Source organism: Pongo pygmaeus, chromosome 3 (genome assembly GCF_028885625.2).
Source record: "Pongo pygmaeus isolate AG05252 chromosome 3, NHGRI_mPonPyg2-v2.0_pri, whole genome shotgun sequence".
NCBI lineage: Eukaryota > Metazoa > Chordata > Mammalia > Primates > Hominidae > Pongo > Pongo pygmaeus.
In genome coordinates, this window is record NC_072376.2 from 46,543,474 (window position 1) to 46,557,769 (window position 14,296).

A 14,296-nucleotide genomic window follows, 5' to 3' on the forward strand; every position below is an offset into this window, starting at 1 on the left:
CTTCAGAATAATTTAAGAATTGCTTTAAATTTCACAGCACTCTACTTAAAAATTGGAGAATATTTTATTTTACTGGTTTATTTGCTTCTCACTTTATTTTGTGTGTTAATCACTTCTTTCCTGTATTAATGCTTTGTTTTCCTATAGTAATCCTTATGTATTTCTTGCTAAAAGGATCTAATGGGGAAAAATGTTCTTAGTCCTTTTATGTCTAAAAATGTTTTTATAGTGCCAACACAATTGAATGTTAGTTTTTTAGAGTATAAAATTAGCACTTCAAAGTCATTTTTCCTCAGAATTTTAAAAACATTGCTTCATTGTTTCTGGTACCAATTTTACTGGCCAAAAGAATGACAAATTATTCTTTTTTCTATGTAGATAATATGATTTATTTTTCTCAAGAGTGTTTTAGATGTTTTTCTTTATCCATGACGTTCCAAAATTTCATCAGAATATGACTAATTAATGCTGTTTAACATTCAATCACATCACAGAAATGCAAATCAAAATGACAATGAGATGTCATCTCATCCTAGTTAAAATAGCTTAGAGCCAAAAGACAGGCAATAACAAATGCTGGTAAGGATGTGGAGAAAAGAGAACACTTGTACACTGTTGGTGAGAATGTAAATTAGTACAATTACTACGGAGAACAGTTTGGAGGTTCCTCAAAAAACTAAAAATTGAGCTACCATATGATCCAGCAATCCCACTGCTAGGTATTTATCCAAAAGAAAGAAAATCAGTATATCAAAGAGATATCTCCACTGCTATGTTTGCTGCAGCACTGTTTACAATAGCTAAGGTTTGGAAGCAACCTAAGAGTCCATGAACAGATGAATGGATAAAGAAAATGTGGTACATATACACAACAGAGTACTATTTAGTCATAAAAAAGAATGAGAGCCAATCATTTGCAACGACATGGATGGAACTGGAGATCATTATGTTAAGTGAAATAATCCAGGGACAGAAAGACAAACATCACATGTTCTCACTTATTTGTGGGATCCGAAAATCAAAGCAATTGAACTCATGGACATAGAGAGTAGAAGGATGGTTACCAGAGACTGGGAAGAGTAGTGGGGGGTCTGAGGGGAAGCTGGGATTCGTTAACGTATCCAAAAACAGAAAGAATGAATAAGACTTACTATTTGACAGCAGAATAAGGAGACTGTAGGCAATAATAACTTAAATGTACATTTTAAAATAACTTAGAGTGTTATTGGGCTGTTTGTAACTCAAAGGATTAATGCTTGAGGGGATGACTATCCCACTCTGCATCATTTTTATTTTCTTTATAAAGTTTTGTCTTTCTATTTTTGTTTTTTGGTTATGTGTGTTTTTATTAAAATTGCCATTTTCAAGTCTTATTAAAGTTTGGTCATTTCATAATTATTGACAAAAGAACTGGAGTATGCAGTTTGTTTATAGGTATATCTTTTGGTTTAAAAATAATATACATTCATGTAGAATTTGGAAAGAAATATGTAAAAGTATAAACGAAGAAAAAATAACTGCAGCATTAGCATTCAGAAACAATAGATGAAAATGGTTAATTTCTTTCTATTCCTTTCATATAATTACAAATGTGGGATTTCACATGTGTAAATAATCACAATAAATGTGATGATTTCACATTGCATGACTATATCAAACATCTCGTGTACCCCACAGGTATATACACTTGCTGTGTACCAACACAAATTAAAAACAGAAAAATGAAAAAAATTGAGTAAGGGTGTAAACTAATAACTGTTGTTATTTCGGGAACATTACTTTTAACAATTATTTCCTCCCTTTCTTTTTCTCTGTTCTTTTCTTATGTAACTCTTGTTAGATTTTTTGGATCTCTTCTCAATGTGTCTTTACCTTTTGCAATGCCATCTAGATTTTTATTTGTTTCTATTATCTAGCTAACTAATAAAGTCTTCTACTGTGCCATTCAACCCATTTATGGAATTTCATTTTAAAATTTACAATTACATTTCAATTTCATAAATCTTAGTTTTTGTTGTTGTTGATTTTTTGTTTTCTCCTAGTAGTTTGTTCTTCTTGTTGTGTACTCTTGGATGCTTTTATACTTGTTTTAAAGTAGTTTTACTTTCCATGGGATTTAATTTTCTGCTTCTGGAATTTACTTCCTATACTTCATGATATTGATTTTTCTTAAAGGCTTGCTGACTTTTTATTATATGTCCATATTTTTATGTGAGGGTTCATATTGAAAAGTATTTTATTTCTTAAGCACAAATTAAAACCATTCCATGACTATGGCTAATACATTTCTAATGACAGGAAGGGAAAGAAATCTGCAATCCCCCAAATCCTCCATCCGATATTTATTCAGCTTTAGTATGTAGTAGCAGTGACATGTGACTGAAGAAAATATTTGTTGTTTAAAATGCTGGATGATTTAAGTTTTATCTCTCACAGAGAGGATCGTTTTATTTTTAAAATTTTTTATTTCCGTAGGTTTTTGGGGAAGAAGTGGCATTTGGTTATATGGATAAGTTCCTTAGTGATGATTTGTGAGATTTTGGTGCACCCATCACCCGAGCAGTATACACTGAACCCATTTGTAGTCTTTTATCCCTTACCGCCTTCTGACTCTTTCCTCCTGAATCCCCAAAGTTCACTGTGTCATTCTTATGCCCTTGCATCCTCATAGCTTTGCTCCCGCTTATGAGTGAAAACATATAATGTTTGGTTTTCCATTCCTGAGTTACTTCACTTAGAATAATAGTCTCCAATTCCAGCCATGTTGCTGTGAATGCCATTAATTCATTCCTTTTTATGGCTGAGTAGTATTGCATCATATATATATATATATATATATATATATATATGTTATTTGTTTTTATTGTCTAGCTAACTAATAAAATCTTCTAATGTGCCATTCAACCCATTTATGGAATTTCATTTTAAAATTTACAATTACGTTTCAATTTCATAAATCCATATATATATAGCATATGTATATCATATATATCACCTATATATCATATATATCACATATATATAATATGTATATATATCTCACAATTTTTTTATCCACTCATTGATTGATGGGTATTTGGGTTGGCTCCACATTTTTGGAATTGCAAATTGTGCTTCTATAAACATGCGTGTGCAAGTATCTTTTTCATATACTGATTTATTTTCCTCTGGGTAGATACCCAGTAGTGGGATTGCTGGATCAAATGGTAGTTCTACTTTTAGTTATTTTAGGAATCGCCACGCTGTTTTCCATAGTGGTTGTACTAGTTTACATTCCCACAAGCAGTGTAGAAGTGTTCCCTTTTCTGCATCCATGCCAATATCTATTATTTTTTGATTATGGCCATTCTTGCAGGAGTAAGGCAGTATTGTATTGTGATTTTGATTTGCATTTCAGGGAGAGGATAGTTTTATAAACTTGATTTTTTTTCCGCAGAAAGTAATTAGATTATTTCTTAATTAATTACACTGTCACTATGTCATATTCTCAGTCCAGGTGTTTCTAAATTTTTCTTTAAATCTATCTTAAAGTAATTTTAATGACAACAAAATAAAAATGATAGATTAGCAATGTTCTTATCTCAATTAATTAATGGAGAATACGTATTTAACATGAGGCAGAGTAAAAGAAGTTTTTTTCCCAAACAAATCCCCAAATTTCTTTTGCTAATCTTGTCTTGCTTAGCTGTAAATTGGAAACATACCTCTCATCATCTTACTCTATTCCTATCCTCTTCTCATTATCCCCTCTCCTCTCACCACTGCAAACATAATTTTATTCAATTCTGCCTTTACTACTTCCATTTTTTTGTAATGCCATCAACTTTAAAACTGAAAGCCTTTGCTTCTGCTTTCCACCTGTTCTAACTCCTCCCAAATTCTCAACCTGGTGAATTTCAAGATCTAGCAGAAAGTTTCAACTCTACTGAGGTGTCTTCCCTGATATTCCAAGGCAAGAAAAAATGTTTTTGCTGGGCGCAATGGCAGCTACTCTAAAAGCCAAGGTGGGAGGATCTCTTGAATTCAGGAAGTTTGAGATCAGCTTAGGCAACATAGTGAGACCTTAGTGTAAAAATAAATACATAAATAAAAAGTCCTTTTCACATTTCTAGCATTTTTTATTATATATTGGTGATTTGGGTGCCCTTGCCCCAATAGTTTCTATCACTTATTGTTGCATAGTTCTAAAAATATTTTTAAATACACTCACGAATAAATGAATTAGCCCAAAGGTTATATGTTCAGCTGGAAAGTGTTCACCAGATAATCACCGGGTTGTTTGTTTTGTTCTCCAGTTAATATCAGGCACTAAATATTTATTTTATAAAAGAAGATAAAAATTATAGTTTCTACTGAACAACAACAGTAAACAGTAAAATCTATTTTACTATAAAATATGTAAAAACACATTAACACAGGTATAAATGGCAACACTTTTTACATGATGCTCTACAAGCAATATATTACCAGTGACAGGCTTAATAGTCCTCATTCTCTGTGACTTTTCCTGACCCACAGCATTACAGGGACTAACTAGAGGGCACAACACTGCAAATCAGGATTTGCAGAGTACCCTTCATAAGATTCTACTTGGATAGCATGGTCTTCTGTACTCAAATAAAAATTCTTTACATAATTTGGGCTTCTTCTAAAATATAAATCACTAATAACATACGTTAAACCCTAAATGCATTTAATTATACAGGAGAAGTTTCAAAAGCATTTAATTATCTCAGTAGAGGTTAAAATATATTTTACGCTGGCAACATTTTTCATAATTAATAGCGTACTAGAAAAGAATGTAAACTGTCATTAGGCTATTTGAATTTGAATTTTGTCTCTCGTTTTTTGTTTGACCTTGGATAAGTTACTTTCTGTGTTTAAGTGTCTTCATCTTTAAAACAGAACTAATTATATATCCCTACCTCTTAAGATATTATGAGCACTAGATATGTCAAGTGTTTAAAATAGTGCTGATAAATAATAAGCCTATTAAAATGTTAACTATTCTTATTAATGCAATGGTAACATTTTAATAAAAGCAATGGCTTAGAACATCTCTTTATTAGTAAGATAGAGCATACATTTTAAAAGACAATATCATATTTATTTGGCTAGAATTATACTTGAAAGGAGCAATGAATATCCTTATTATCACCACAATTTATCAAATAGTAAAAATATCATAAATAATAATTTGAGAAGACATTCCAATAAGTATAAACCTAGAAAAAATTGCAATATGAATTTTTAAATATAATATGAAAATTGTTACATAACAGGAAGTAAAAATAAAAAGAGGTAAAAATATACTTGGCTTATTACATGACACAAGTTTTATCCTCAAAGGTCCATGCTATAATATATAAATAAGAAGAGCTGAAAAATGCGAAGTGAAAAATGCATTTTCATATAGCTAAAATATATTAAATAGCTGGCTATTAATATAACCTGAAACACAAGACTTTTTTTTTAAAGAAAATAATATATCCCTAGAGGATAAATTGATATGCAAAAAGTGAAGTGGTACCATTCCTATTAACACAGGTTGAAATTACTTCTTAAGTTAATTAGAATATTTAATGCAATATAAAAGTAACATGAGATTTTTAGATTTGATTAAATTACTACTATATTTAATCTAGAAAATGAAGTATGTAAACATAACAAAGGATATGTAAATATCTTGAAAAGCAATAATGGTGTTGCTGCCTTATCAAAATTCATACTTTACTAACAATGAGTAATTATAATAAAATTATATCATATTAGGTTAAATCAGAAAAACTGATCAATTGAACAGAAGGCAAATGTCACCAATACATGCATCTAATAACATATTATATTACATATTAGTATTACAAATCATCCTTAAAATAAATTGTGGCAATTTATACTCTCCCCAAAGTATACAAAATTGTATTTTTCCACAGCTTCCATGATACTTGAAGTTAAACCATTTTAAACTAGCAAACCAACAAGTGAAAATGGTACTTCGTATCAATTTTAAAAATTGTATTCATTTGATTACTATTGAGCTTGAAACTTTACAATATATTTATTGGTCACTTAATTATTTTTTTTAAATATTTTCTATTTTTAAAAAAATTCTGCAGGTACATAGTAGGTGTGTATATTTATGGAATACATGAGATGTTTTGATATAGATATGTAATGTGAAATACGCACATCATAAAGAATGAGGTATCCATCCCCTTAAGCATTTATCCTTGAAATTACAAACAATCCAAATACACTCTTTATGTTATTTTAAAATGTACAATTAAGTTACTGACTACTCTGCTATCAAATATTAGGGATTCTTTGGTGAAATGCTTGTTACAATTGTTTGCTCATTATTTATTAGACATTTATTTATCTCATTGATTGGCATAAACATTTTAAAATATAAATTGCAAATGTATCTCCTAGTTGGTCACTTCGTTATCAGTTTTGATCAGCTTTTTGTAAAATATTTCAAATATCTAGAAATATATGGAGAGTAGAATAATGAACACCCACATATCATGTTGTGGCTAATTGGAATGAAATTTTTTTGATAAAATATTGTAGATTCATTTGAGCCCTAAAGTGTGGTATCCTTCCTATTTTGTTCTCTATTCTGTGTATGTGTATATATATACATACACACAAAAACACAGACACACTGACACACACATATACACCGACACATACATATACCATATATATGTATATATACCATTTATATATATATAAATAATATATATATACACATATATATGTATATATACCATATATATGTATATATACCATATATACACATATATATGTATATATACCATATATATGTATATATACCATATATACATATATATGATATATGTGTGTATATATATATATGATGTATATGTACATAATATATCTTCTGGGTTTTACACTTAAATGTTTTAAAATTTATGTTATCATGGCTCATTGTATCATTCTGCATCTTGCTCTTGTTTCGTTTTTGCTCAGTGTTTTACTTTTGGGATTTATCTGTGTAGAAGCATGTAGAGGTTCAACTATTTTGACTGTTGTATTACATTGTGTGATTATATTCCTATTTATTTCCAATTAATAAAAATTGTTGCCAGTTTTGCACTACTAAAAACAACGCTGCCATAAACATTCTTAGACTGCATGAGTTTATCACTAGGGTATATTCTGAGTGGTAGAAATTCTGGGCCAAATGGCATGGGCATCTTTGACTTTACTAGTGTGTCCAAAGAGTGGTACAAAGTGTTTAGATCAATTTATATGTCTACTGAAAATGTATGGAGTTTTAAAAGCCAATTTTTAATATTCTTAAGTTTTGCATATCTGATGAGTTTAAAATAGTGTACAATTCCTTTAATTTGCAATTCCTTATTTAGAGCGGCTTTTGATCTTTTTTTATTTACTTCTGGAAGTTTTTTTTCTGGTAATTTCTTTATACAAACCCTCTGATGGTTAAATTTGCTGAAAACGTGTTCTTTCTATGTATAACTTGACTTTTCAGAAGAAGCTTTGGATTTAAAGAAGGTTACATTTTAACATAGTTATCGCAATAATCTTTTTTATCATTTATAACTTTGTTCATCTTTAGATCTTTCCTTTTATCACAGTCATAAGGATATTCTCCTATCTAGTTTAAAGTTTTGAAAGTTTTGTTTTTTGTATTAAAGTTACATATCTACCTGTAATATATTTTCGTGTATGTAATGATGTAAAGATCTACTTTTTTCCCTTATGGATAATAAATTGTCTTGCAGCATTTATTGAATAGCTCATCTTTTCCTACTTCTCTTAAAATAGAGGAGTATTTCTGTGCTCTCTATTTGCTTGTACTGTTTTGCTTTTTATCCCTACATGAATTCCATGCCAGAGACAAACTGATTCACTTTCTATATAGCACAATAATGTCTTGATATCTCAAAGGCAAATGCCCCTATATTCCTTCTCTTCTTTTCTTCTTCTTCTTCGAAGTTTTCTTGGCTTTTATTTACCCCCTCATTCTTCTATTTGAATTTTGGAATTAGTTTATTCATTTCCATTTAGAATGTAGGAATTTTGATTCAAATTGGTTATATTTCTTACATTGGATAGAATTGACATCCTTACAATGTTGAGTCTTCCCAATTACCCATATGATACATTTTCCATTTATCTAGGTCATATTTTGTGTATTTAAATAATGTTATGTACTTTCACTCTAAATTTCTTGTGCATATTTTTCCCCCAGTTATTCCTAGGTACATTAGAATTTTTTGTTGTTATTGTAATGGAATAAATTTTTCCATTATTTTTTTTGTTTGGTAACTCCTGTGTAGGGAAATACTAAGAATATGCGTAAGTTTCTTGACCTTGAGACACTTCCATCCTAGTTAGAAGCTAATTTTAAGCTGTCCCCTATTTCCCTCATAAAAGTAAGCAGCAGACGATAATAGGAGTAGGGATTACAATTCACTTTACTTACACTTGTGTGGGTCCCTCTCCCATTAGATGTGAATTTCTCTAGGTCAGGAACCCTTTTTGAATCAGTTATAAGTCCCAGAATGCCCACAAAAAATTTTAATATATACTATTTAAGAAAAGAACAAACACCTAGCCCAGGGCCTTCTGCCTAACATGTGCTCAATGACATTTGTAGAATTGAAGTTACTGAATTTGATTTAATTCAAACAATACTTGCTCCTGCAGAATCCCAACCTACTGGCGAACAGAGGTTAAACTGTCTGGATGTTTCAGAGTTCTGCTAGGGGTCACAAATACCACCTTAAATGCTGTCAATTTAAGGAGATTTTTCTTATCAGAACCTGGAGGAAAAGTGGGTATTGCAGTGGATGGCCCTAGAAAAAAAGATTGCCTGCCTAGAACTGCTGCTGGATCCTTTGTTTCCCTCATTTCCCAACCTGGATGAGAAACGACAAGGGGAGGGAAGAAAAGTGGGGTGGAAGAAAAGTTGGCTTACCCCTCCTACTCTGCCTCCTACAAGTGCCTACACCAAGCCAGATGTCCTAGGATGCCTCCCAAGGGCACCTAATTTTTGGAGTTCTCAAATACGTCCTGAATTTCCTCTGTACCTTTAGTAACTCTCCTGTTCCCTCTCTCTCCACTCTTTCCTGCTTCCAGTCACCCCCACCCACAACCCCCGCTGATCACCTCCGCCCGGTACCCGCCACAGGCACCAGAGAACAACAGACCCGCCTCCAGAGTCCCCGTTCTAGGACCTCCCTGACTGTCAACGAAAGATGCCAATCACAGGCAGCCTTAGCCAGATCACTGAGCGCCCAGTTAAAAAAAAAAAAAACAAAATCAGGTTGAGAGCAGAAAGGAAATCAACATAGCAACCTCCAATGCATGAAGGAAACTCCGTTTACACATGCTCGTAGGATCCCCTGCGTGGAAAGAGCAGCTTGTCTCTGACTACCCGGAGGACACGGAGCACCCCAAATAGGAACTTTAGAGGGACTGAAATCTGTTGCCTGTTCCACTAGGAATATTGTTTGCAAGGCACAAGGTGTCTTTTGGTAGTGAGCGCGCTCTGCGCATGCGCAGGTCCATTCGGGAATTACTGCCCAGCAGCCGACTAAGTTGCATTCCTTGAATCTTCGCAGAAAAGACAATTCTTTTAATCAGAGTTAGTAATGTGGACAGTACAAAATCGAGAGAGTCTGGGGCTTCTCTCTTTCCCTGTGATGATTACCATGGTCTGTTGTGCACACAGGTGAGCTGCTGTTGTTGAATCTCTCTCTCTCTCTCTCTTTTTTTTTTTTTCTTGGTATGTTTCTTTTTACGTGTCTGCTGGATCATGTATCTTGTTGTTTGGGGGTAGGTTTGCCTGTATCTTTTTATATGTGCTCACAGTTTGTGCTCATTTTGAATACGGTCCCTACTTCTTCCCCTTAGCACCAATGAACCCAGCAACATGTCATACGTGAAAGAGACAGTGGACAGATTGCTCAAAGGATATGACATTCGCTTGCGGCCGGACTTCGGAGGTAACGCTTCATCTTTTTTCAACCTGTAACCCATCCCTAGTTCTCCTTTTCTGTCAAAGATAAATGTCAAAAAAAAAAAAAAAAAAAAGGCATGTCATTGTCGTAAGTGTGCACTATGCCCTGGACTCACACACACACACACACCCCGGGTCCCCAGTCTCAGGTGGATGAATCCTCAGGCGGAGGCGACCTTCTCCCGGGCCGACACACCCTCTGCATAGTCACTGCATCACGCGTGTGCCCACACCTGTTTTCCCAGGCTGTCCCCCTGAAAGGGGTGGTGGGGGGAGCAGGGAGGGAGCCCGTTCAGAATGGAGTAAGGGCTGGGAAGCCCCCAGACCCTCCCCAGCCTGCTGTCACTGAGAGAATCTGTTCCTAATGTGGCCCACCTCCCCGGCAGGGCCCCCCGTCGACGTTGGGATGCGGATCGATGTCGCCAGCATAGACATGGTCTCCGAAGTGAATATGGTGAGTGGCCTCCCGACGGGCCCGGCGGTCCCGCTTACGCAGATGGGAAATGGACCGGTCCCTTTGCCCTCTGCGTTTCATTGGCGGTCACCTCGCCCCTGGCCCCTGAGGTCCCACTCCGCACGCGCTCCCCGCTCCGGCACACACACCCAGTCGCCCCTGGTTTGTAATTTCGACACACACGGGCTACTGCGGTGTTCCAGGGGAAACGTGCTCGGCACTATTTTGGGAAGGACGAGTGACTGTTGCGCCGTGGATCGTCTGGGGCGGAGTCTGAGCGTTACTTTAGCTGGGTTTCCCTGCCTGTTAGGATGAGGAGGGCACCATCTGCTGGCAGCCGGGCGGCCTGCACTAGGGTCCCCGGACGGGTGGTCAGCAGCCATCACCTCCCCAGGCGCGGTCCTGGCAATCCCCATGGCCCTCGCAGTCAGCGAGCCCGGATGCACCAAGGCCCTGCCCCCAAGAGCACAGTCAGGGTTTCAAAGTGTCCTCTCTCTCCAGGTTCAGGCACACCGGGTGGCAGGAGCAACAGGCTAAGACAACAGTCCATGTTTGCTAGTAGGAAAAGTGCCCGAGCCTGGGTAGGCTTGTGTTGTTCTCTTGCGGGAGGTTATGAATTTGTCTTACTGCATCTTGCAAATTTAAGCTGAAACAAAATAAATCAAGTCATATTGCTTCACCTTACTCTAGAAACCTAAGCATGCCTAAAAAACCTGATAATTTAAGGGACGTTGGAAGGGAGAGGGGGCGACAGTACAGTCCTTTCATTTCAAAGGGGTCAACATTCTTTTATATATTTTTTCTCTCTCTTTTTGGAAGCTATTGCAAAACGAACTGAAATAGCTGCCACTTTCTCTGTTGGCTGGTTCCGTCCACTGTGTGTAGGAGTTTTCTACTTAGAGTTTCTAACTGTTGCTTCTTGTAAGACGGGGAAAAGCCTGTTGCTTTTCTAGAATCAACCACCCGGGGAACAGCTAGATCTACGTGAGCAAAATGCCATTTTTATTCCGCTTGTGAAAAAATATTATGGCGGCAGAAATTAATAAATCCTGAATAATTTAAAGAGTAAAACCATTTGAGATTGTATCACTCTATGGCTATAAAGGCTATTGAATTGTCTTTCATTTCATTCCTACTGTGTCGTTTTATTTTAATATGCTATGGTTTAAGAATTCTTTTCTTTTCCTTTTTAGGTTATGTTAGGGAAGAAATAAATATGTCTATAGCTTATTGAATAGGAATAGAATAAAAGGTGTGACTATTTAATTTCTGTATTTTGTAGTTGTAGCGGCTCCTGCTTCAAATAACTTATTTAAAATACTATTTTTAAATGTCTCTGATTGTCGTGCTGGAAAAAGAAACTCAATTTTAAAAACGTAATACACAATGAATATTTTCTCATTTGGCAAACTGACTTATTATATTCTGTTTACATACATGTTAACACCACAAAATAACCCAAAACATATTATTTTAGAAACACTCTGAGGAATGTAATAATATGTGCCTAATCTACACAAATGCAACTGGACAAATTAGACAATGAATTAGTTTAACAAGTTGTATCATGTAGATTAATAATGATAATATTTTTCCTTTTCAATCATTTACTTTGGTATCTTGTAAGCATCCACAGATAGTTGATAAAATAGATTTAAAAAGCTCAAAAAGCAAATGCAGCCTTTGTTCTACCTTGCCGTGTAGAGTGCCATGATTTTCAGAATTTAAAAAAATATATAATTCTGTTGGCTATATTGACATACCCCTTTTCAGTTTTTTTTTTAAACTCAATTAAATAGGGAAGTTGCTGCAATCAACAACCACCATAACAAAACGTTCTGTATAATCAGTTGTTCAACTGAATTCATACATAAGCTCAGAACAAGGATTGACTTTAATTGAAATACCACTGGACATTTCTTCCTAATGATTAAATAATACAGTCTGTTTACTCATGGCAACACGTGTATATGCACTTGATTTTTCAAAAATATTCGCCCAGCTGATAAGCCTTTGAAAATACATATTCTACTACAATCCCCATTACCTTTCCACAGCAATGTTAGAGACATGATTAGAAAATAGAAACCACTCAAAGTTGAAAAATAATAAACCTTGATTTACTTGTTCTTTCTCCTTTTAGTGAGCACTATCAACAACCCAAAGTTTATTTTATCTTCTGTCATTTATGACAAAACATTGAAATAAATAGATTGGAAATAACTCCAAGAAAAATGGAAATAAAGAGTAATGTTTTTAAAATTGAGGGTTCTGTATAAACACAACTCAGATGGTTAGCCCGCACCCCCAAAAGACAATTGTATATTATATGTTGTGATTTTTAGATAATATAAATAGAGTAGGAAGACCATGGAAAATAAGACTTATTGCTTATTGCTTTTTGTATTAAGCATGTTTCGGTACCTGATAGGCAGTAACTTTTGAGTAATTTAATAGAAAATTTTCGTGAACATTAAATGACAAGAATGTAAGAAAGAGAATGGACAATAATATCATAAAAATAGTTTTTAAGAAAATGCAAGTTGAATCAATTTCTAAAACATTGCTTATATTTATGTTCTTATTCATTACCATTATTACCCATTCCATGGCTGGGAAAATGACATAATTGTGCATTAAATTAGTGGATTTGGGAACTAGGTTCCGTTCATTTTTGTTCTTTTCCGTTGCTTCCCCAAGTAAAAATATAATCCCTGATTGGTTTACACATTGTCTGCTTTACAGACTAACATCGTATCAAGAGTATTTTCTGATTTCTCAATTTGTGAAAAATTAAGTGTTTTCTTAATTTTTCACAAATTAAGAAACAAAAGCAATCTTTACATAGTAAAGAATCTCTACAATCAAGAATCATTGGTTCTAAGCAGTGAATGCAAAAATTGTGAAGAATAATTCCGATGCAGGTAAACATATCTACTTGAGAACAAGACTTTTCAGGCAATAATATTATTGATTAAATTAGAAAGGATTGTTCTTTTGGCATCATGGGATATATTGTTTGTGTGATAGCAACTACATACTGTTACCATTTTCTAAACTGTCATCTTAAAAAACCACCATGATTTCCATTTATATATTATAACCTTCAAGCCTTGTCTTTTAACTGTTTCTGCCAAGCCACAGACACACACACACACACACACACACACGTGCACACACAAAGAGGACTGACTAAAGATGAACAGGAGGCAGTTGGAGTAAACGGAGACAAGAGCTCCCAGAAATTGTCCTTAACATAACCACTAACATCTGCTACTATAAAGCCAGTAAGACACAGACAGTAGTAGGCAAGTTTTCTCTTCGAACAGTAGTTTGGGGAAACATGATATTAACTACCTTCTAACAAGTAGTTGAACTCTTGTATTTCAAATTCCAGTGACTAGCTGTTCCTTCTTATTCAAGAGGTGGATCCTGATTACCAAGTAGCTCTCTGTACCTAATCTGAAGACATGATGGTCCAAATGGCCACCCCTAGAAGACCTTACATCGAATGAGTCCTGACTCAATACACGACTCAATCCAAGCTGTTCCCAATATGAAATAGCGATCATGGATTCATTCTTTTTCCTTCCTTCATGCATGAATGAGTATAACAGTGAATGCTCTTACAGACATTACAGTGAACAATGATGACAAAAACAAAAATGAGCCAATTTTATAAATAATGCTTAAGGAAAGATAAATTTAATTTACCAAATATCCACTTAAAACTCACTGTTTCTGTTGTGGTGGTGGTGATTTTAATATTAGACTCTGGAAGTTTCTGGTACATGCTTCAGTTATATCTCATTACCCTCTCTGCGGTG

At 34.5% G+C, this 14,296-nt stretch overlaps 1 protein-coding gene across 4 annotated transcripts in view; it reads left to right on the forward strand.

Annotated features, from left to right (window-relative positions):
• Nucleotides 1-14,296, forward strand: part of GABRB1 (gamma-aminobutyric acid type A receptor subunit beta1) — a 433,789-nt gene that overhangs the window by 28,176 nt on the left and 391,317 nt on the right. For 3 of the 4 annotated variants that reach the window (XM_054485740.1, XM_054485739.1, XM_054485738.1), the window contains 2 exons: nucleotides 9,910-10,001; nucleotides 10,402-10,469. In XM_054485740.1, coding sequence (XP_054341715.1) covers nucleotides 9,929-10,001; nucleotides 10,402-10,469 — 141 coding nt within the window. In that variant the 5' untranslated portion in view covers nucleotides 9,910-9,928. Of the gene's footprint in view, nucleotides 1-9,482; nucleotides 9,728-9,909; nucleotides 10,002-10,401; nucleotides 10,470-14,296 lie in introns of those variants that run through there. The other variant, XM_054485737.2, reaches the window with a different exon arrangement.